At 36.0% G+C, this 23,851-nt stretch overlaps 1 protein-coding gene across 1 annotated transcript in view; it reads left to right on the top strand.

The window, feature by feature from the left end:
- LOC150083336 (nucleolar protein 6-like) overlaps positions 1-23,851 on the top strand; it is a 485,807-nt gene that overhangs the window by 175,063 nt on the left and 286,893 nt on the right. Inside the window, exon 11 of the mRNA XM_090377194.1 lies at positions 1,981-2,158. Within this exon, the coding sequence (XP_090233320.1) occupies positions 1,981-2,158 (178 nt within the window). The remainder of the gene's footprint in view (positions 1-1,980; positions 2,159-23,851) is intronic.

Below are 23,851 nucleotides of genomic sequence, written 5' to 3' on the forward strand. Positions count from 1 at the left end.
CCTGCTTTTCAGGCTAATGCTACTGTGTGTCAAAATGCAAAGAATTAATTCCACCTTTGAGTATGGTTCTCTTATTAAATTATTAGTCTTTGTATTCCCAAAGCAGTTTTTCAACCCAACCCACACAGCACAGCATAGTTAGCACCAGCAAATATTCTTGCACTTCTTCTATTCAAGTGTATCTGAACTCTATAAAACATCCCATCTGTTAACAAGCACCAGTCATGCTGAAAAAAATTCCACCCCATGAACCTTACACAATCTCTCCAGGTCCAAGTTAATTGATAAGACTCTCATCATAAACTCCCTCCTATCATATCATGGCAAAATCCCATATAATTTCAAATTTAATCCTGAATCATGGTCTTTTCTGAATGTCACTGTATACTTGTAAGTAAAGTGTCAGTATGCTTAACATCATTAATATCAACATGTACAATGTTTTCATCTTTTGTGCCCTTAAAAGATGACAGTTTTACATCTTCACCAACTTTTTATCGTGGTCCTGTTCCACCTATCCTTATTGCATAAAATATTCCCTGCATCTGTGATGGTAGTCACCAAGAATAACTACCTACTGATGTAACAGCACATCCTGCACCACATTAACACTATGTTTTATATATATATATATATATATATATTTATATTTTTTTATGTAAACATGAAAGTATAAGAACCTGTAGTACTTGGTGCTACAGGTTCCACTGATAACATTAGTCAAAGAAGAGTTGTGCATATTATAATCACTCTCTGCCTTCTGGCACTCAACCATCCCTTTATCCATAGCCATAACATGCCCACACTACCATGCTGCTCCAATTTATTCAGCAGTCTTTCATGTAGAACAATATCAAAAGCTTTGCCGAAACCTAAGTATATGATGTCAAAGTTATTTTTTGCATCCAGTTCCTTTATTACAACGTCATAGTAGCCAATCACAGTTGTCAGACAAGATGTTCCCTTAATGAATCATGAATCCATTCTGTGATTGCAGCAGGACTGTATTCCTGTCTAGATTGTTCTGTATTACTTTAACCAGTGACTCCATTATTTTCCTCGCAACAGAAGTCAAGCTTACAGGTCTATAGTTACTCACTTTACCCTTTGATCCCTCTTTATCAACCAGGGAGACATTTGCACATCTCTAATCAATAGGAACTTCCCCTAAGTCCTATGATATTATCATAATTGTGGCTAATGGTTTACTTACCTTTCCTGTTGCTGCTTTTAATATAGGTGAATAGTTTCCATCAGCCCCATGTGCCTTATTTATGTTTAGGTTCAATAATTTCTCTTCTACTTTTGCACAAAATCATTTAGCTCTCAGTTATAGCTAGGTATAATTCTGGTAATCCCATCATTTAAACCATCTTCACACATTAATGTAGATGTAAAATATTTACTCAGCTTGACATCAACCTGAACAGGCTCATCAAAAGCTGTGCCATTCATAATCAGTGGGTTGGTATGGTTGTTTCTTTCCTCCTAGTGTAAACACAGGCAAACAGTTCTTCGATATATATATATATATATATTTTTTTTTTTAAATATATTTTTCACAGAGATTTGTGTAAGAAGTGCATGATGATCTGTATAAGAACTCATTTCTTAACAAGGCAGTGTCTCTTATTTTTAAAATTCAGTTTTATTATTATTTTTTAATATCTTTCCCATTATTTTGTAATTAGCAGATGTAACTTATCTATTAAGAAGCTGCTATATTCATGAGTGATAGAAGTGCTTCTAATTTATATATCTTTTTCAAAAATTTAAAATAGAAAGAAATTAAAAACCACTAAAATTTATACAGAAACTATCTCACTTGGCCAGAGTTCAAAATAATATAGTTCTCACTTCAGTTAACACAAGCACATTCACAACTGGTTAAACACATATATATATGTTTAACTGATTGGGAATTGAAAATTTAGGATTATAAATTTCTCTATTAGTCATATTTGAATATTTTATTCTTAGTTTGAGTGATCTCTCTCAGATGGATAGAGCAGTCTTGTTTCTGAATATGGAATCCAAAATTTTGGATCATAATGGTGATGCAGTTGCTGTTGTACTTCCAAAGATAATGGAGCTTTTGAAGAAAGGGCTAGAAGACAGAACATTGTTATTAGATTATCATTATGGATTTACCACAAAGGTGGGGAGAGATTATTTTAATGACTAGTTTATTGATATGCTAACAAAACGTTTCCTTCTTAATTTAAGCATTCATTTTTTTCTAGTAATGGGTTCACATATTATTTAAAAATAATATTATAAATTATGTTAATTTTTTTTTGAGATTAGAATGGTATTTTTCCATTTAGCACACCTTGTATTTAAAAATGCTCTTATTTTGAAGATTCTGCATTGTCTAACTAGTAGAAGATCTCTGCAGTTCGCTAAGGTAAAATTGTGAGGAAACTATTTGAGATGCAGACCCAATATCCACTACTGACCTCCTTGTGGCGTAACCTTGTAGTAGAGAGCCAATTATATGGCTACTGAACAAACAAGGATGGGCTGGCAATTTGGAACTAAGCTGATCAGATTGGATAAATTATGGGATAAAACTTTATAATAGAACAAAGCAGCTAAAACGTATAATAGCTAGAACATCACCTGGGACAACAAGGTTCCTGCTGTCCTTGTTGGAGAACCAGGACATAAATCATTAAATATGCTACTGGAAAATCCATCACACGCTACTGTCAACAGTAAAAAGTGGAATTACCTAAGAACTATGCCTGTATGATATCAGAATTGCAGGTATCACAGAAACCAAGAGGAGCTGCAGTTATGATAATTATACACTAATTTATTATGGAAGTGAGATACAGTGCGAGGAAGGTATAGAAATTATTTTTGAAACTATTATGAAAAAAAGTTTAATTGCCTGGGCAATAATCCTGTACAGTTTTGTGAGCAGAATTTAAGATGGAAAGTTGGTAAAATTTGTGTTTTGCATGCAGTCCCTTGATGTCTCAGAAAAGATAAAATAGAAACGTTCTCCAATAACTTAGAAAAAGAAATAATGAATAGTATTATTGGTTGGAGACTTAAAAGCACAGTTAGAAATGACATCTACAGAGATAATGGCACCCCAATTAACGGAAAGTTCAAACCAACGGCACATTGAGATCGGATGTTTATATACAGCGCAGATGTCTTGCAGTGTCGGGGGGGGGGGGACAGCAAGTCATGTGATTACTATATTAGCATTAGCATTATCAGAATTTAAGATGGAAAGTTGGTAAAATTTGTCTTTTGCATGCAGTCCCTTGATGTCTCAGAAAAGATAAAATAGAAACGTTCTCCAATAACTTAGAAAAAGAAATAATGAATAGTATTATTGGTTGGAGACTTAAAAACACAGTTAGAAATGACATCTACAGAGATAATGGCACCCCAATTAACGGAAAGTTCAAACCAACGGCACATTGAGATCGGATGTTTATATACAGCGCAGATGTCTTGCAGTGTCGGGGGGGAGACAGCAAGTCATGTGATTACTATATTAGCATTAGCATTATCACTGGAGAGGCGCATGATGCAAGAAAGCAAGCTTATATAGCATCAGCAACAGAAAAAAAGAAGAAAAAAAACCATTCCCATTTCACTGATCCATTCATTCCAAATGTTTGTCTAGTTCTGCCTTGAATTTATTTAAGCTATCAACTTCCACAACAACAGATGGAAGTTTGTTACTGCAATCAGCTACCTGTTGGCTAAAAGCAAATTTCCGCACATCTATTCTATGACTATCTTTCCTCAATTTGAATTTATGATCCCTCAGGTTTGTAATCTGAACAAGAGGAAGAATCCCATCAGCATTGAACCTGCTCAATCCATTCAAGGCCTTATACACCTCAATCAGATCACCTCACAGGTGCCTTGTCTCCAGAAGCTGCAGTTTGCAGAACTTTCTACCCCCAGGTTTCTTTCAATCTCCAATACCCTGAATGAAACACCATATAGCTGGCACATTTCTCTGCAATTACTGCTACTCATATGGAGTATTATTATTATTATTATTATTATTATTAGCCACATAGTGCAAGGAAACCTGAGGCTTATGCTGCACCAGCCAAAAAAAATTCCCCGAGTTACCTTGAGTGAGAGAGAGAGTCAGAAGTAGAGAGGAATCACCAGGAAAGAGAAGAATGATGATATCCAGCTCAGGTCCCTGGGTGTGCCAAGCCCATACTCACCAGATGTGAGCCTCTGGGGATACTTTGCATTTGTCAATGTTAAACTTCAGTTGCCACTTCTCAGCCCATCTACCCAATTTTTCCAGATCCTGTTAGCATTAGTAAAGGCATATGATGCAAGAAAGCAAGCTTAAAAAAAAACAAAAAAACTTCTCATTTCAAAACTTCTCCATCCACTCACTTCAAATGTTTGTCTTGTTCTGCCTTGAATCTATTTAAGCTATCAACTTCTACAATGACAGATTGAAGTTTGTTCCAGCAATCAACCACCCGTTGGCTAAAGGCAAACTTCTACACATCCTATCCTACAACTGTCTTTCCTCAATTTGAATTTATGCCCTCTCAGGCGATTATTCTGAGCAAGAGAAGAATCCCATCAGCATTTGAGAATGCTTAAACCATTCAAGGCTTTATACACCTCAATCAGATCACCTGGCAGGTGCCTAGTCTCCAGACACTGTAATTCGCAAAATTTAAACCTTTCTTTGTAAGAGCAACCCTTTGTTCCATTTGCTAATCTTGTTGCACTTCTCTGTACTTGTTCCAGCAGCTCTACATCATTCTTAAAATGAAGCCTCGAGACCTGTATACAGTACTCCGGGTGTGGCCTGACCATTGCCTTATACAAGAGGCCTTATATCTACCTGCACAATTACCCCCAGGCCCTTTTCATTCTCTACGACTCTCAGTGTAGTACCACACAGTTGATACGTTACTCTGGGGTTACATGCTTCCCATATGCAGTACTTTACATTTGTCAATGTTAAACTTCAGTTGCGACCTCTCACTAAATTTGCTCAACGTTTCTAGATCCCGTTGCAGCAGCGTACTGTCATTAGTGTTGTTAACAACCCTGACAACCTTCGTATCATCTGCAAACTTTACGCATTATTACTGCAGACATTAAGCCTGATATACCAACATCAATATCATTAATAAACACAGAAAACAACAATGGACCAAACACTGAACCCTGGGGGACTCCACTAATAACATTAGTCCACGAAGAGCAGTGTCCGTTGATTACTGCTCTCTGTCTTCTCCCACTCACCTATCCCTTTATCCATAGCAGCAATTTGCCTCCAATGCCACACTGCTCCAGTATGTGCAGCAGTCTTTCATGTGCAATAGCATCAAAAGCCTTTCTAAAATCCAAATATATAATATCAAAATTATTCTTTGCATCTAGTTCCTTTGTGACCTCATCATAGTATTCAATCAGATTGGTCTGACAAGACTTCTCCTTAACAAACCCATGCTGTGTCCGAGCTGTAACTGAAGTCTTGGCTAGATTATCCTGCAGTGCTTCTTTCACCAGTGCCTCCATTAATTTCCTTGGAACAGATGTTAAACTAACAGGTCTGTAATTATTTGTGTTGCCCTTTGATCCTCCTTTGTGAATTGGGGTCACATTTGCACATCTCCACTCCATGGGTACCTCCCCTGAGTCCAAGGAAGCTCTCTCTCATAATTATGGCTAAGGGTTTGCTTACTTCCTTTGCTGCCTCCTTTAATATAACTGAATAGATTCCATCCACCTCAGGTGCCTTTCTTCAACATTTATCTTCAACAATTTCTCCTCCACTTTGCTCTCAGTTATTACAAAATCATCTAGCTCACTGCCAGAGTTTAATTCACCTCTGGCATTTCCCTCCATGAATAACTCCTCATGTGTGAATGTAGATGCAAAATACTTATTTAATTTGTCAGCTACCCAAGCAGGATCATCAACAGTTTAACCATCGATATCAAGTTGACCAATCTGATTCATCCCCATCCACTTCTAGAGTTTACATAAGTAAAGAACTCTTTTCTGTTTTTCTTTGCATCCTTTGCCAAATATTTCTGGGAATCTGCCTTCGTCTGCTTAACCTCCTTTGTGACTTGGTTACAGACCAGCTTATATCTATCATAGGCTTCTCTGTCATATGTTAATTTATATGCATTCCATGCATTTTTCTTCTCTGTCACATGTCTAATTAGCTCATCTGACATCAATTTAGGCCTAAATCGTGAACAATATTTCTTAGTTGGTATGAAAAGTCTAGTAGTTTCAAAGATTAATTCTTTGAATGCTTCCCATTTTGAATTTGCTGTTGGTAACATCATCAGTTGGTCCCACTGTATAGAATTTTAATACTGTCTCAGACCACCGTAGTTGTCTTTACGAAAGCAAAAACCCTTCCCTTTACCCCTGATAGTAGTTACCTGTTTGAGTAAATCCCACTTCAGCACACTGTGTTCACTGCCACCTAGTGGTTCCTTTATCAGCAGATTCTTAATGCTTGAAGTATCACTACTGATAATTAGATCAAGGGTATTACTCTCTCTAGTTGGCTACTGAACATGCTGCTTTATAAAACAATTATCCAATAAATCAACCAAAACCTTGCTGGTGTGTGAGTGACCACCCCACAAATTCGAGTCAGTATCTGGGAAATTAAAATTCCCCATTATAAGACACTCTGATTTACTGGCCCACCCTGTTTCTCTGTACAGTTTTTCATTAGAGTCATTAAGCCTATAACATACTCCTACTCTCAATTTTGCTTTTGCCGTGCTTATGTCACAGTGAACTGATTCGACACTGCACTGTCCAGCCATGTCGACTTGCTGTACTTTCTTGGATTTTATGTGTTTCTTAACTAATAGCATAACACCCCTCCCTTCCTATCCTGTCTATCCTTCCTGTACACATCGTTCTCCCCAAATTCCATTTTTGCATTCCTTATATCTGTATGACACCACATCTCTGATATCCCAACAGTATCTGCCTTTGATGTTTTGATCAACACCCCAAATGCATCAAATTTATTTACCAAACTTTTAGCATTGGTGTACACTCGAGTATACATGCATCTCTTCCTATTCTTAGCTACCCTAACACAGCCCGTGTATTTACTTGTTCTGCAATGACTCCCAGCAGTCTCTGAAATCCCTTGTATTTGTTTACATTTTCCATTTTGAAAGTGAATTCTGTACGATATTATGGATTATAACACTCTTTTACATTTATTTTGAATTAAAAACCCCTCTCTCTGGCTCATAAAGTAACAAACCTCATATAGAGAAGAAAAGAACAACATTAAAGCTTAATGACAAACGATATAATAAAGAAAGTAGAATGGGGCATAAGGAGGAGTGTATTAATGGCAGAATATATTAATGTCAACATTGTTATGACATTAAACATTCAAAGCGCCAACTTTTAGAATTTACTGCACATTCAGAACCTAACAATAAGATAGCTGATAGAAAAAAAAAGTTTACACAAGCCAAAATTATTTAACTTAGACAAAGTGCTGCACGAGTGATTTTTTTTGAAATGATCAGAAGGTATGGCTACATCAGGGTCAATGATTATTGCCAAAGCAAAAGATTTTAAAGAAAAACTGGGCATTGATAAAACAATTGCTTTTACTGATGGATAATTAACTAAATTTAAGATAAGACATGCAATTAGAAAATTAGACATTGCGGGATGAAAAGTCTGCTGACACAGGCAATTAAGGAATACAGGGCGACATTTAAGAAGCTTGGTAATGATAATAATTTTACAGCTAACCAAATATACAATACTGACAAACCCAGTCTCTACTGGAAATTTTTGCCACAAAATCATTGGCAGGTTGCAAAGAAAAAGGTGCAAGTGGTTTTTAGTAAAATTTTTTTTGAAATGATCAGAAGGTATGGCTACATCAGGGTCAATGATTATTGCCAAAGCAAAAGATTTTAAAGAAAAACTGGGCATTGATAAAACAATTGCTTTTACTGATGGATAATTAACTAAATTTAAGATAAGACATGCAATTAGAAAATTAGACATTGCGGGATGAAAAGTCTGCTGACACAGGCAATTAAGGAATACAGGGCGACATTTAAGAAGCTTGGTAATGATAATAATTTTACAGCTAACCAAATATACAATACTGACAAACCCAGTCTCTACTGGAAATTTTTGCCACAAAATCATTGGCAGGTTGCAAAGAAAAAGGTGCAAGTGGTTTTTAGTAAAATAAAGAAAGGGTGACAGTTATTATGTGTGCAAATGCGTTGGGTCAACACAGAATTAAGCCTTTAGTAATTGGTAAATACCATTGTCCACAAGCCTCGAAGAGAATTATGAATTTGCTAGTGACTTATAAGGCCCAAAGAATCCTTGGATGGTTATGGAAATTTTTCAAGGTTGGTTCACTCATGAATTCATTACAGCAGTTCAAAAGAATTTACGTGAATGGAGAAGAGTCCAAATTCTAAATGTGTCTTACTTCTTGATAACTGTAGGGCCCATCCTCATGAGAGCAAATTAGTTTTTGATTGTGGAAATATTTTTTCCTGTTATTTACATCCAGTGTCGCTTCTCTCATTCAGCCCGTGGATCAAGGAGTTATCCAAATTTTTGAATGACATTACAGAAATAATTTTAGGAAACAAGTGATTAGCAAGGATATCTCCATTCCCAGCTTTCAACAGGGCTTCACAATTAAAGATGCAATATATTCTATAGCAGTGGTCGGCAACCTGCTGCTCTTTAACTATTAGCCCACATGTACGACAAGAAAAGTATTTCTGCTAGCAAATATTTTCGAACATGTACTATATTAAAAATAAATAAAGAAGCTGTCTGAACAATGCGAGTCTCAGCATGTTAAATATGAAAATTGCAGCATACTCGCCTGGTGTTGAGAGACTCACTCAAGAAGTTTACCAGCAAAAATCACATTAATTCATACCTAATTGGACATTTTTTCAGTGTTAAAAATAATATTTCAAAAAACATTTTTTTTTAATGAAACACCTTCTCACTCTTCCATTTCTTAAAAAAACTCCCCCTGTCTCCCCTCATCCTAGCTTGAACTGAGGTGTGGCACTTTGGATTCTTTTTTTTTTTTTTAATTAAATCAAAAATGGCTCTTCACTCATAAAAGGTTGCTGACTCCTGTTCTCTAGCAATTGCTTGGAATACTGTGAAAACCATCACTCTTGTGAGAACCATCACATCTGCCAAATTACCATCAGATGAAGATGATATCATCGATGGTTTTAATGTAAGGTCAAGGCAAAGCAGTATTGAAGAAATAATTCAAACAGTTCAATCCACCACAATAGAAAATCCTTTACATAGCCTTGAGGTTGGAGATATTGATGCACGGCTCGCTTTTGATAATGAGGTTGAATATCACAATAATTCTCAGATCAAGAAATCATTGATAGTGTTGTTACTACTGAGAAACTAGATGATGTACTTTGTTCAGGTGTAGAAGAAGACATTGACACAACTGAAAAGATAACTTGGGCTGTTGCAGAATCAAGTATGGAAAGTATTCTTTGTTTTTTTTTTTTTTAACAAAATCCAAGCTTTACTATGGAAAAAGTAATACAAGCGCATGCTTCGAAACACCACAATAACAAAAAAATGAGCATCGATGAAACAAAGTGATATAAGAAAATTTTTGAAATAAGCAGTTACTATTTCTAAAGAAAACCATCAAGAAAATGTGCCCTCTATTACAGATGAAGCATTTGAAGAAATGGCACCCTAAATAGAATTTTTTTCCCTTTTTCTGTTTATGTACGAAAGTACTTCCTATGTTTTTTATGTTTATATACTAAAGCAGAGGTTCCCAAACTTTCTCAGTTCACGGTGCCCTTAGCGTCCCAGTAATTTTTTCACGGCACCCCTAGGCCAAAACAAATACTTAACACAGTAGTTTTCAACCTTTTAATATATACATATATAATAATTTTATTCTTTATATAGATGTACTAAATAAAGATCAATTATAGATCACCACAAAATTAAAAAGATACAGTACAATGGAAACTGTACACCTTTTTATAATGAAATAAATGTATACATTTAAAAAAAATAATAAATAATAATAATAATAACTTTAAGTAACTTAAACCCAAATTACATGGCACCCCAAGAATGTTGTTTCAGCACCCTAGTGTGCCGTGGCACCCCGGTTGAAAACCACTGTATTTTTTATGTTTACATATTACAGGATGTTTGTTTTTTATCTGCTTTTAATGAAATTTCATTCTTATTTTCTTTATTTCTTATTTAGCCTCATTATTTCTGCATTAAATATATTAAAAATAAAACTTTCTAGATAACAGAAAAATTGAAATAATATAATGACACCTTGAATCCCCGAAGGTACCGTTATTCCTGTTATTTACCATCTTATGTGTATTTTAGGAAAATTTGAAGAGATAAAGGTAAACCGTCATTTCATCATCATGTTTTCCGTCACTGATGACCATGTAGATAAGCCTTGTCTGCCAACCAAAACATGATGCCACCCTTAACCCACTGACACCAATAACATTGTAAAAACAAAGGTGATCACTGCAATAAACCCAATTCCAGTCACTGCAACAGTCAGCGCTGATGGAATCCCTGAGTTCATATAATCTTACAACTCTACTATGCACATAAATTCCATGTTTTCATGGCGCTGCTTCTCACAGTAATGAAAGGAATACCTTGTTAGACTAATTCTTAAAGTTCCAAAAGCACATGCTCCATCTTTCATGAAACGTTATAGGCCAATTTTTAAACTCATCAATCCCACCAAAGTTGCTTGACAAAATATTCCTACCTGTCCTCGCCAGACAGATACTCCCAGACAATCATATTTATGCTCTTACAAAAAAGATCAACAGTAACCAAGCTTTTAGCAACTACAGGTAAAACCCGTTATAATGCGATGTTCGGGGTTCAAAGAATCACATTGCAATATAAGTGGGATCACATTAGAAAATTGTAGCCATTTTTCGGCATACATACTATAAATTTTTCTCGTCTTTGTTTTTTTTTTTTTTTTTTTTTTTGCATGATAATTGCAATACTGTGCCTAAGAAAAATCGCACAAAGAATAATAATGAAAATATACAAAATAATATGCGTTGTTTCAATCTTTTATTGATGAACTGTCCTCACCAGACAGTGAGGACAGTTCATCAATAAAAGACCAATATTCATGTTTTTAAATATACATAAACACGATAAACACACACCTTTTGTCACAAAAACTGCTTTTCCACGTGGTTGTATTGACTGTTATGTTCGTGATTTTAAGTTGACAGACAATCAAATTCGGGAGGAAAACAAAAACATAATGCACCCTGTGTTCTTTCAACTACTAAGTAGTCATTAGCGAATAAATTTTGCACATTTTAGTTGTTACTTTCATTTTAAAAAAAAAAAAAACAATCAAGGGTTGACTGTTTCATTGCATTTCTTTGTTTCTTTTTAACAATTTCAGTGAGGCATTTTAACTGTAAAATTTAAAGGAAATCTACCTTTGCTGTTTCAAGAAATTTAGGTCAAGTTTGCAAACCAGCGAGTGTCTCCATGATCCTCGGTGGTGTCTCTGGCTTATCGTCTTCGTTTGCATCTGGATCATGACTTTCACCAGTAACGTTTTCGATTATTTCTGAGTCAGTCATGTGCTCATATGTAGGACAGTTGTTGACCCCCATCTACCCAACATTCTATTGTGGTCCCTCTTTCTCTATCAATGAACTGTGACAGTACTCACTCAGCATTGCCAACTTTATCTTCTGTCAGGCCTTCATTAGTTTACCTTTCCAAGAACTGGTCAGCAGCAACTATATCTTCCTCTTTAAAGCTCTCAAAGTCATTCTCTTCATCACTGTCACTGGCCACTTGGGAGTTATCCTGGATCGGACTTGTACCCTCCCAATATGTTTCTCCAACATTTTGAAATACACCTTTTTGTCTCACCACAAATGTAAAAAATTTCCTTTAAGTTCAACTTCTTTAAAAATAAGGTAACAGAATCCTCACTAGTGATTATTTGCTGTATCAGTCTTGCGGAAGTTCATTTGAAACGTTGATATAATCCCTTGATCCAGAGGGATGTGGATGTATCTTTGTGTTTTTCAGTAAGTAGCTCACTCAGATCTTATCATTTCTGCTTATTAGGTTATTGGTAGGAGGATGGATAGGGCAGTTATCCAGTAGCAAGAGAGCTTTGGTATCCAGCCCTTGTTGCGTTAAGTGTTTATGTACATCAGGTACATAGCTGATGTACCTGATGTACATAAAACTTAACTGGTTTCATAACACAATTTGTACATCAGGTACAAATTGTTTATGAAACCAGTTTTCAAAAATACTGGAAGTTATCCATACATTTTTGCTAAAATCATAGGCAAATGGCATAGAGGCCATGTTCACATGATGGAAGCACTGTGGTGATTTAAACTTTCCTTCGCAAAGTGGCTTCAGTTTGTGAACGTGGCCTCTATGCCATTTGCGTGGCCTCTATGCCTATGATTTTAGCAAAAATGTATGAATAACTTCCAGTATTTTTGAAAACTGGTTTCATAAACAGTTTGAACCTGATGTACATAAACACTTACAGCAAGAAGGGTTGGATACCAAAGCTCTCTTGCTACGGTTATTATGTCTTTCATTTACTTGAAGCTGAGCATTTTTCTTACAAGCCAGAGTGGAATTAGTAACATTTTATAACAAATTGGTCTTGTCACAGTTCTATACCTGTTCTGCGGTATAGCCACCACCATCTTCAATTATTTTCTGAAGCTGGGCAGGGTAAGAGCATGCAGCTTCATCATCAACTGAACATATCTCACCTGATATAGCCATCCATTACTTGCGGTGAATGTTGTGAACTCATATCCATGAAGATCGTTATGGAATTTTTTAGCTTGGGTTTGCAGATAGGGTTCAGGTAGAGGTGTGCCTTCAGATTGTTCTTGAACAAGCCACTGAAACACAGCTTTATCCCATTGTTCATCTTGAGGTTGCCACAGGTGTTTTTGTTGCAGGGTATTGCTTGTTTCCATAGACTTGGCTGCATCATGAAGTTTCTCTTCTTCTTTCTTCCATCCACTTACTATAGATTCATTCACTCCAAGGCCTCTAGTCACTTAAGTTTGCTGAACTCCGGACTTGGAGGGTAACAATGGCGGTTAGCTGTGATAGTTGCTGTTATATGTGCTCTTGTTAAAAGTGTTTATAAATATGGTTTTAAATTGCTTACTTTAAATACTCTTGTGATACACGGATATATTCTGATAAAGTCTACCAGGTTTGATGATTTATAATCAAGGAAAGGTAATATTCAAGCTAGATTTACAATAACTCTGTTTTGGTGGTTAGAGCATTCTCTGTTCTAACTGTCAGTTCCAGCTGCCTGTGCTTTAGCATAGCACTGATACTTCAAAATTTGAAGAGTTACTTTTTAAAATCTGCAAGGTATGGATGAAGGGGACTTCAAATAGGTGGAGGGGTATATCTGGCTGTAGTTTAATCTAATTTTGGAACAAAATATCTTCTTTGCGAAAAAGATATATAATTTTAAAGAATTTTAGATTTAAATAGTAAAGGCCTATCTATACAGCCATAGTTAACGAAGGAAGAAGGCTGGTAGTGCCCTCTATATGGTTATTAGTGTCCTCTCATAATAATTAAAAAAAAACTGTTTATCAAATGGAGTCAGATACACACAGGGTTGATCTCACATCTGGAAAAATTTGTGGCATTGAATTGAAAGAGGTTGCAGGTTCTAAGAATCTTGAAAGCGGTGCTAAGCAATCTGATCTCACTGTTGCTGCAGAACCACTAAGTCTGAAAATTTCAAACATAGATAAAGGAAGAATTGGAATTCTTTGCGTAAGCTAGAATTTCAGGATCCAAGTATATCTCAAGGTAAATTGTCACTGAATCAAAGCAAAGAATCTTCTGAGGTCTCTATCTCTGAAGGTGTAGTTGAGATGTTGGAATGGGAGGAGGTTCTCTCGGGTAAAGCTATCGTGTTAGCAGAATTGGATAGTGAGGATAATAGGGATGATAAGGACATTGCACTTTTGACGTCACATAGATCTCCTGAATATTCCATCAAAACACGTCGTCAAAGGCGGTTATGCTATGGTGGGGAAGAAAGTTCAGTTGGATCACTGTGTTCATCATGCAGTAGGTCTCCTGTTTTAAAACGAAATAATAAGAGGAAAGTCAAGATCAATGCGCCTAAAAATGATTGGGATAAGGAGTTACGTAAAGTTAAGAAAAATGTTCAGAGTGATATGGATTGGGTTGAGAAAAATGAAAATTCTTCAGCTAAAATTGAGATAGGGAACGACACTGAAGCGATATCTTGTCATTGTGTTCAAAAGAAATTAGGAACAATAACATGAATTTTAATCCTGTTGTCAAAAAACACGACTTCTTCTGGGGAGAGAAACTGCCTTGCACAGATGGTGATTTCGGAGGAGATAATACAGTCAGTCCTCGTATAACGTGTGTTTAAACTACAACGAATTCGATCATACACGTTTTTTAAATAGGAAGAAATATAAGAAGGGGAACGATATCGTGTATAACACAAACTGAATTTGCTTGTGCACAATTCGCCTTTGTGTTTACAAGAAATGGCACTCAAATGCGGAATCACCCCAACTGAATGCAACACGATAAGAATGAAGAGAAGATTCTGAAAATGTATTTATGTTTTTTTATATCAGTGAAGGGGAAACATATTTCACCATAATAATGTAAAAACCCACACAATTCCAGCTATCGGTATTATTGCAAATGCAATTAGATCGAGTTTACTACCCGTTTATGAAAGATTCCACTAGCAGGAACGCAACTGGAAATTGTTTTTATTGTTTTATGGTAGTAACCCCCAGAAATGTGCTTTAGTAAAATGTGAGCTAGTGAGGTGTTAATAGTGTGTCTCTGCCTTTACAGTGTTGTTTATTCAGTTGCTACATTCACACAGCTTTGTTTATGTGTATCAAGTGTGCCTCCTTATTTTGTAATTGTGCTTTATTCCCTAAAAATGAGTAAAATACTTAAAGGTGTGAAAAGGAAGCGTCCTGGTGAAGACACTACAGATTCAGAGAAAAAAAGAAAAGCAATATCGATAGACAGAGGCGGACTGGGTCAAAAATTCTTACCCGGGAAAATTTGTAGCTGCCTCATGCTAGCGTTTGTGGCCAAAATCACACTGGCCTCTGGCCCACCGGGGTTTCCCCTCCCCAGTAAGGGTTATGGCCATCCGCCTCTGTTGATAGGGAAAAAAATATGAAATTGTGAAACACTTTGAGCGAAATGAAAGACCATGTGATATTGCACATGCTACAGGCCTAAATGAGGCAACACCGAGAATTAGAAAGAATGCAGAGAAAATAAAAACAACTTTCATAGCAGGAACAACTCAAAGTGTAACAAAATCCATTAAATCAAGACACAAAGAATTGGAAGAGATGGAATGGCTGTCATCTGTTTGGATAGAAAATCAAACAAAGAACAAGTTTGCTTACGATAGAAGCAAAAGCATTAGCAATAGTTTATTACATAATAGTCGTAATAAAATACTTATGCATTTTATTACGATTATTTATTGTGTTTGGTAATGTTTTGGTTACAAATGTGTGTTCAATCTTGGGTGGTCGGCACCTAACTCTATTTTCCCCATACAGCCTGTTATTTATATTGCACGATTTTGCATCGCACTAGGGTTTCTAGGAACACAACTATTGTGCTAACGAGGACTGACTGTACTCATAGCTTTATAGAAATAACATTTGTAAAATAATAAGAGGAGTTTACCTCAATATAGTATGTGGAACACTTCCGTATGATACTCTCCAGAAATTAAAATGAAAAAAATCGGCAACTTACATTAGAGTAAAATATAAATAATTAAAAACCAATTTAACACAATTCAAATCAATTTAAAACAATTAAAAATCAATTTAACGCAATTAAAAAGAATCTAACGAAAACGATTTATCGTTTTCGTTATGATTCAGTGAAACTCATTGAGAGGGGTTAGGATACGGAAGGTAAGAAAAATATTTGATCGTGGCATTGTTTTAGAGATGCAAACTAAAAAAGACATAGAAGAAATAGAAAAGTGCGAACAATTGACATGGCTTGGATTAGCTTTTGGATTTCCCAAAAGACCTGGAATGAAGTTAATTGTGTATGATGTTAGTAAGAAAGTTCGGAAGGATGATCTTCTACGTGACATGTATGAGAAAAATCTTTTGCATTTGGGATTAACGAAAGAGGAGATGGTTGCTGAGGTCACTATTTGCTTCATAAGTAGAAACAGGAGTGATTCCAGGAATAACTGGAATTTGGAGGTTTCACAAAGAATCAGAATGTTTCTAATGCAACAGCAGCACTTGTTTGTTGGACTGTCATACAGGTTAAACGATTTCTATCTTGTGACTGTATGTTATAATTGTCATGGTTTTGGGCATACTAACAAAACATGTAGACGATGAGATCCTGTATGCAGCCATTGTGCTGGGAAAGGCCATACATATAAAAATTGCAAAGACATTAACAAAGATGCTGCATGTTCGAACTGTATTGCTAGAAATCATGTGGGAGACCATTCTGTTCATGACAAAAAGTGTCTAGAATATCAAAGAGTACTGAAACTAATTAAACTGCGTACGGCTGATTCCTTTTGTAACTATGGCCAACAGTCTGAATTACTGTAACTCAAATCAGTACACCTACAATATAAGTTTATTTAAAGGCTTGAAAATAATGCAGTTGAATGCACAGAATTCTCGATCTGTTGCGGATGAAATAAAAACTGTATGTCAACGAGAAAATATCGATGTTGCTTGCATCCAAGAACCTTATTATGTAAATGATAAGATAGTTGGTTATCCCCTTTCCTGTAGGGTCATATATAATCCTTGTCCAGAAGTGAGGGCTGCAATAATTGTTTTTAATTCTGATTTAGTATTAACTAAAATTGAATCCTTACTTAGCAGTCAGGCGGTTTGTGTTAACATTGTCTATTGTTGGTGCATTTGTGTTTGTTTCAATGTATTTTAAATACAACTCTGACATTTGGCCATATTTAATTTATATTGATAGTGTTCTTGATAGGCTAGGAGATTTGCCTGTATTGTTTGCAATTGATTCTAGTGCCAACAGTTCATTTTGATACTACTGACGGCACTACTCTTGATAGAGGGAATGCTTTAGATGATATGATAGTGGAGCGGAAGCTTATGGTTCACAGTCAACCTGGGGAGAAGTCCACCTTTTGGACAGTAAATGGTGAATCAAACATAGACATAACTCTTACAAACTCAATTGGTGCTAGATTTATCTGTGGATGGAAAGTCAAATCTGACTGGGATTTCATAAAATATTGCACGATGAGTGATCATTGTGCAATATTTTATGAAATAAATACACATAGGGAAAACAGTATTGGCTTGAATCAGTTACGGCACTTTTCTGCTGAGCATGCAAACTGGGATAACTTTGAGAGAAGTCTTCAGTGGACCATGATTGCGATCTGTGAGTTATCTAACATGACAGGTGAGAACTCTGTGGGGTTTTGCAAAAACTTATATCTATGATGCATGTGTAGCTGCTATGAAATGGAAACAGATAAAACATAGACCAGTTAAGTGGTGGACACCTCGGCTTACTCTATTGGAAAAACAGGTTAATAAGGCTAGGAAGCAATTTCAGAAGAGCAAATGTAGGGAAATTGCCTTGGAAGTTATTTGATTAAAAAAAGACTATCAAAGTCTTCGTAATAAGTATGTCCATGCTATTGCTAAACAGAAATACGACTGCTGGAAAATGTTGGTGAAAACAGCAGAAAATAATGACCCTTGGGGATTGGTTTATAAAATTTGTACTGGAAAATTTAGAGCAGCTGCTGATGTTATATATTCTATTGGCAAGGGCACCACTGAAACATGTAATTGGGAAGATTCCATGAGTGCAATCTTAGATCACCTTATAGGTAATGATAACATGGCTGATAACCCATGTGTTAATCTAGAACATTATCATATGCAGGTGTTGAATGAGTTGTATGGTAACGAAATTGAAGAATTACCAATGATGAACTTCTCACCGTTGTTAGGTCCATCAAAAATAACAAATGTCCAGGTATGGACCTACTGGAGGGAGAGATAAGCAAAAATTTCTCTAATCTTTATTCAAACAAATTGTTACAAGTTTTTAATAACTATCTAAGACAGCGTTTCCCAGACTTTTTTTAGTGGAACACTTTTCACCTCACAACATATTCACAGAACACTTTTCATCTCACAACATATTCACGGGACGCTTACAAAACACAAGTTTAGCGGGGGCCAAAGAACTGTTTGCTAATATTTTATTACATGTGTGCATCAGGAGCATCTTTATTTCCAACACATGTAAAGTTGAAATTCAAATAACTGTCATTATATTTTCGTTTTGGTCTTTTATTAGTTGGTTCCTGTTTTTTCACTTCGGATTTTTGGGGTACAAAAGGCTGCGATTGTTCATCCTCACTTTGAAGTATGACAATATTGTATTCGTTTTCATCAGCCACAGTTGCACTACTAGAAGTACTTTGCTTCTCATTTTAAAGTTCCTTTTTTCAACCACAAGTCCATGGGCACATATTTTAATAATAATATTTCGAAATACTAATAATTATAAAAAAAAAATTTTATACAAGGAAGTGAGTTTAGTTATGATATCGGTTTGCTTCCTCTTCTCCTTCAACCCGTGTACTCCAGACTAAATCACATTCGAATGGCATACTAGATCACCACATTGCTACTTTTTCATAGGTGTCATTACCTCTACGCATACCTCTCTATGCAAAGCCCGCCAAAATAAAGTGTTCTGCTGTCTATTTGATTATTAATTTATGCCAGTATATTAAAAAAATTATATATTAAATATTATAATGATACAAAAGTGGTGTACCCTACAAATATGCAAAATTTATTTATTTTATTTTATTTTTTTAATTATTAATTACGATTTTCGCGGAATACTGGTTCACATCTCAAGGAACACTAGTGTTCCGGGGAACACAGTTTGAGAAATGCTGGCGTATTTCCTAAGAGATGGTGTATTTCCGTTTTCTTGGAAGGATGCACTGTTCAAGATTATCCTAAAATCTCCAACTAAGTCAACCAGTTCACCTGCTTCATATAGACCTATTGCATTGCTTCCTGGTCTTTGTAAAGTTTATGAGAATCTTTTGGCCATGTGGATTGCTATCTACCAAAGAAGTAATATTGGCATTTCTAACAAACAATATGGTTTCACTCCTTGTGTATGTACTGAGGATGTGCTTCATCCTTTAGTTTGCAATATTCGGGAATCGAATTATAAATATACCTTGGGAATTTTTGTAGACTTTGCTGCTGCCTTTGATTCCATTAGTTGGGTCAGTGTACTGATGATGTTGCACATGTCTAAATGTTTTTTTAATATTTTCTCTGTAATTAAAGATTACTTTAGGGATTGCACAGTAACAGTTAAGTCAAATTTTGGATCAATTACGTGTCTTCTGACTCAAGGCTGTCTGCAGGGATCTGTCTTTTGTCCTTTAATGTGGAAATTGGTTTTGGAAGATTGGCTCAAGAGAGAATTTGATCACTCACACACAATAGCTTATGCAGATGATATGGTAACACTTGTGCATGGAAACAAGTGGTAACACTTGTGCAACACTTGTGCAAGAAAGGAGCTTGAAATGAGGTCTGATTGCATATTGAAAGAATTATGCAAATGGTGTAATTTACATAGGTTGACAATCTCTACATCAAAAACTAAAATCATGATGTTGAAAGGTAAATTGGCTCTTAGTAGACCTCCGCTCTTAAGGTTGAATGGTATTTCCTTACAGCAATGAACTTTACCCCTTTATCCTGCATATTAATTGTTTGTGTTTGTTTGTTATTTGGTTTTTAGGAGCATTAGCAACTAAGGCCATATTGCTCCGGGATATGCGGTGGTCATTCCCTGACCTTTCCGCATCCTCCGTATTTGGTGGTGACGGGCTCGAACCCCGGTCTAATCAAGATGTGTGTGCTACGCACTGCTGCTCCTTCCCACCTGGCTACGGAGGCACTGCATATTAATTATATATCAAAGAAAGTGAAGAAATTTATTGCAATGAATAACGTGGGTGGAATGGGGATAAAAGGAAAGCACTCCATTTTATTTATGATTGCATTTTTCTGCCAATTGTTACGTATGGTGCATCAATCTGGGTGCAATCAAAGTAAGCAACACCAGAAAGCTCTATTCTATGCATTGAGTTATGTTACTCAAAATGGTTATGGCCTGCAGAACGGTTTCCACAGAAGCTTTGCAAGTGTTACCTGGCAAAATGCCACTTGATTTGCAGTTAGTGTTTAGAAGCCTATCCTTTTATTTGAGAAGAGGTATAAAATCCGAGTTGCTGGACATTGAAATTAACACTTTAAATGACTCGAGAAATGAAAAGAATAGAATTTGTGAGCTCCTTTTACAAAAATGGCAGAGCAGATGGAATTGTTCGGAAAAAGGTAGAATAACATTCTACATACTCACTAAGTATGTCACTTGGTGAGGACATAATCCTCACCAAGTCATTTTAGTATTTGCTGCTGCTTCACTGTCATCATTATCCACGTACCTCAAGAAATTTGGTCAGTGCATCAATCTTCAAAGTTCAGAAACAACAGCACACAACAATCATCCAATCTATCCTGGAATCAGCCCCTATCCCTCTTATTCAAAGCACACTAACCTAGGGGGGGGGATTATGCCCAATTGAAAACTTCATTTTAATCATCATAGAGACATGCTGCACATAAGTGTTGCATATCTCTGTGCACCAACTCTAATACCAACTTAAGTGGCTTTGTAAACAGCACCTGAAGTATGTAACTAATAAATCTATCACAAATGGGTATATTGAAACATGCCTACTCCCATTTATTGTAGTAGACAATGGGGGCTACCAGCCCCCCATCCTCAAACCAGAGTCTGCCTCTGCGTACTGGCTGCTGAAATGTGCTGTCTACAAGCTCAAGTTACTGCCCCACTCCAGACTACAGCCATGGCCAACAATCCAATATTCTGATGCCTTATTGAAGAAAAGCAGTTCCTGGCTGGCCTCATCACCTTTTCTTTTCTGCCTTCTGGAATAGCTGTGTCTGAAGGATCATAGTTTCTCATTTCCAGTAAACTCCACAGAAGCTTCCTTTTCATACATGCCCTCAACCTGTATAACCATTTTTTTCTCATAGTCTCACAGTCCAGGAATTGAATGTCAGCGTTAAGAAGTTTAATCAGGATTGTGTATACAGGACAAACAATACTCCATGACCATTGGCCAACACTACCACAGTCATCACTAGTAATCCAGTGATGTATAACCCCAGCCAGTTTGTCAAAAGAATTTGACTGGAGAGGTCCACTAGACTTGATAGATTCAGGCAGTGAGAAATGCTGAAGACTAATACCTGGACCTATGAGCTTTGACAGTTGTATTCTCACTACTTCCATATATTATTTTATTCTACAGTGCTACCTTAATATAACCTGCACCTTCATACTGTGGTTTTGATTATACTGCAGGTATGATTATGTCCCTCAAAACTAATTATGAAAAAAAGCAAGTGTGTTCAAAGATCTACCAGTTTCATATTGGAAACTGGAAAAAGTGAATACTGTATATACAGGTAAGCCTCTATATATGTGGTTAATTTGTGCGAGTGTACCGTATATCTCGAAGTTAAAAACCAGTGGGGAAAATTCTAATTCATTCACGATGTTTTGGAACATTCGGCAAAAGACTTAATTTAGGCCTTTAAAATATGTTTTAACTGTGTATATAGATAGAAATAATAAAGAATAATGAAAAGCAAGTAAGCTAAAAAACGTTTATTAAAGAAATGAGCTACAAAATGAACGAAAAATGGATATACTACTTTATAGAAAAATAGATATACTACTTTCTAGAAAAATATTTTTCAAGTGTCGTTTGAATAGTTGTATCCTTCTTTTTCTCTTCATCAAATTTATGATAGCAGCTAATTCCATTTTCTAGGGTTCTGCAAACTAGCATGCTTCTTTCCACATTCAGATCTAAATCCATAATTTGTTGTTTAACAATTTCCAAATTTCGAAACATCTGCTCGAGTTCCTTTAATAAAATTTCTTTAGAGACACACTTCTCTTGTTCAGCCGCTATTTCTTCTTTCTCATCGTAGGCATGCTGTTGCTTCAATTCTATAAGATCCATGTCAATGAGTGGCTGTGAATGCGAATCCAGGCATTATCTGATATTAGGGGAATCATCTTCAAATCCAAGATCCTTTCCAATGATGCTAATTTCTTCAATAATAGAATCAACTTTTCAGGCATCTTTTTTTTTTTTTTTTTTTTTTGCATTAAAAGTTTTTTGTTTCATAATCAGCTGCACTATTTGAAATTTTAGAAGGCATACATAGAGGAATGGTTTTAATGTTTGTGACTGTATTAACTGAAATTGGCATTGATTGAAAACGTGTATGTTGAGGTTTACCTGTACTCATATATACTGTAAACCTTACTACCATATTTCCAAGAGGGGAAATCAGTTAAAAATTGGCAGTATGTTTTTTGCTTTGATATATTCAGTTGAAGAGTAATTTTTGTAAACAACAGGACTCATTAGAGACTAAAAACACCTAGTTTCTCCCCCTCAACTAAAGATTCAGTAAAGGAGTATATCAGTGGAATGCCAATTGCCAACAGCTACCTCTGGAGAGGAATCTGGCTACCGCTTGTTAAGTGCATTACCTTAGTTACAAAGCAAATTTTTAAAAACAACAGCACATGACATCATTTCTTCAACTAGAAATTATATTTGGTATAGCAAAAACTGATAAGGGCTAAACTAGACAAAATTATACATGAAGTGACAAGTGATTTATGGAGAAATCACGAGACTTCACTTCGGCACTATGATAGGTCGGACAGTTTAGGTTTGATTTAGTTTTCTCAAAACACAACACAATGAATTCTAAGGCATCAAAAATAAATACACAGCAAAATTAGTAAATCAGTAGGACTGAAGTAATGGCCACCAGAAGGAAAAAAATAAACAGTCGAAGAAATGGTAAATATTTATTGAAAGAGTTAAGAGTAGTTAACCAAATTGCAGTATATTTCTCGAATTTGGAATTCCAGAAAGAACAATCTCAGTTGGGTGAAAGAGGGAGAAAAACTGCATGCATTCGTAGACTGTGTAGAGTATGATGTAGGCTGTCAAAGAAAGAAAACTAGACGCTGTGATAAATTGTTGCAGACAAATGCTTATACAAGGGTTTTTACAGAAGTGTAGAATCAACATTCCTTCTGGAATTCCAGAAGTAACAATCAGTTACCTGTAATTGTTCCTTCTAGAGTTCGACAGAAGTACTGACAAATGGGGCAAAGCACAGGCAATTAAATTTCATAAGCTACTTGGTGGAGATGATATACATTTAAAGCTTCTGAAGGGCAGCTTTCGAGATGGAAGGCTTGTTGTGTGTGTATCCCAGGTTAGTCTTGTAGGCGAATCTGCATTTAGTGACATTACAGCTGGAGAAGCATTTCCTGAATTTTGCGTAATGTGATTCAAGATGGTGAATTCACAGATGAACAGTTGTATAATTGCGACGAAACAGCTCTGTAATATAGACTTCTCCCCAACACATCACTGGACATTAAAAAGGCACCCAATAAAGCAGGCATGAAAACTAACAAAGTGAGTGTTACTGTGTGCAAACAAGACTGGAAATCACAAGCCAAAGCCATTGTGCATCGGTAAAAGTCAAACTCC

Source organism: Mastigoproctus giganteus, chromosome 7 (genome assembly GCF_048544385.1).
Source record: "Mastigoproctus giganteus isolate SK-2022 chromosome 7, ASM4854438v1, whole genome shotgun sequence".
In the NCBI taxonomy this organism is placed as follows: domain Eukaryota; kingdom Metazoa; phylum Arthropoda; class Arachnida; order Uropygi; family Thelyphonidae; genus Mastigoproctus; species Mastigoproctus giganteus.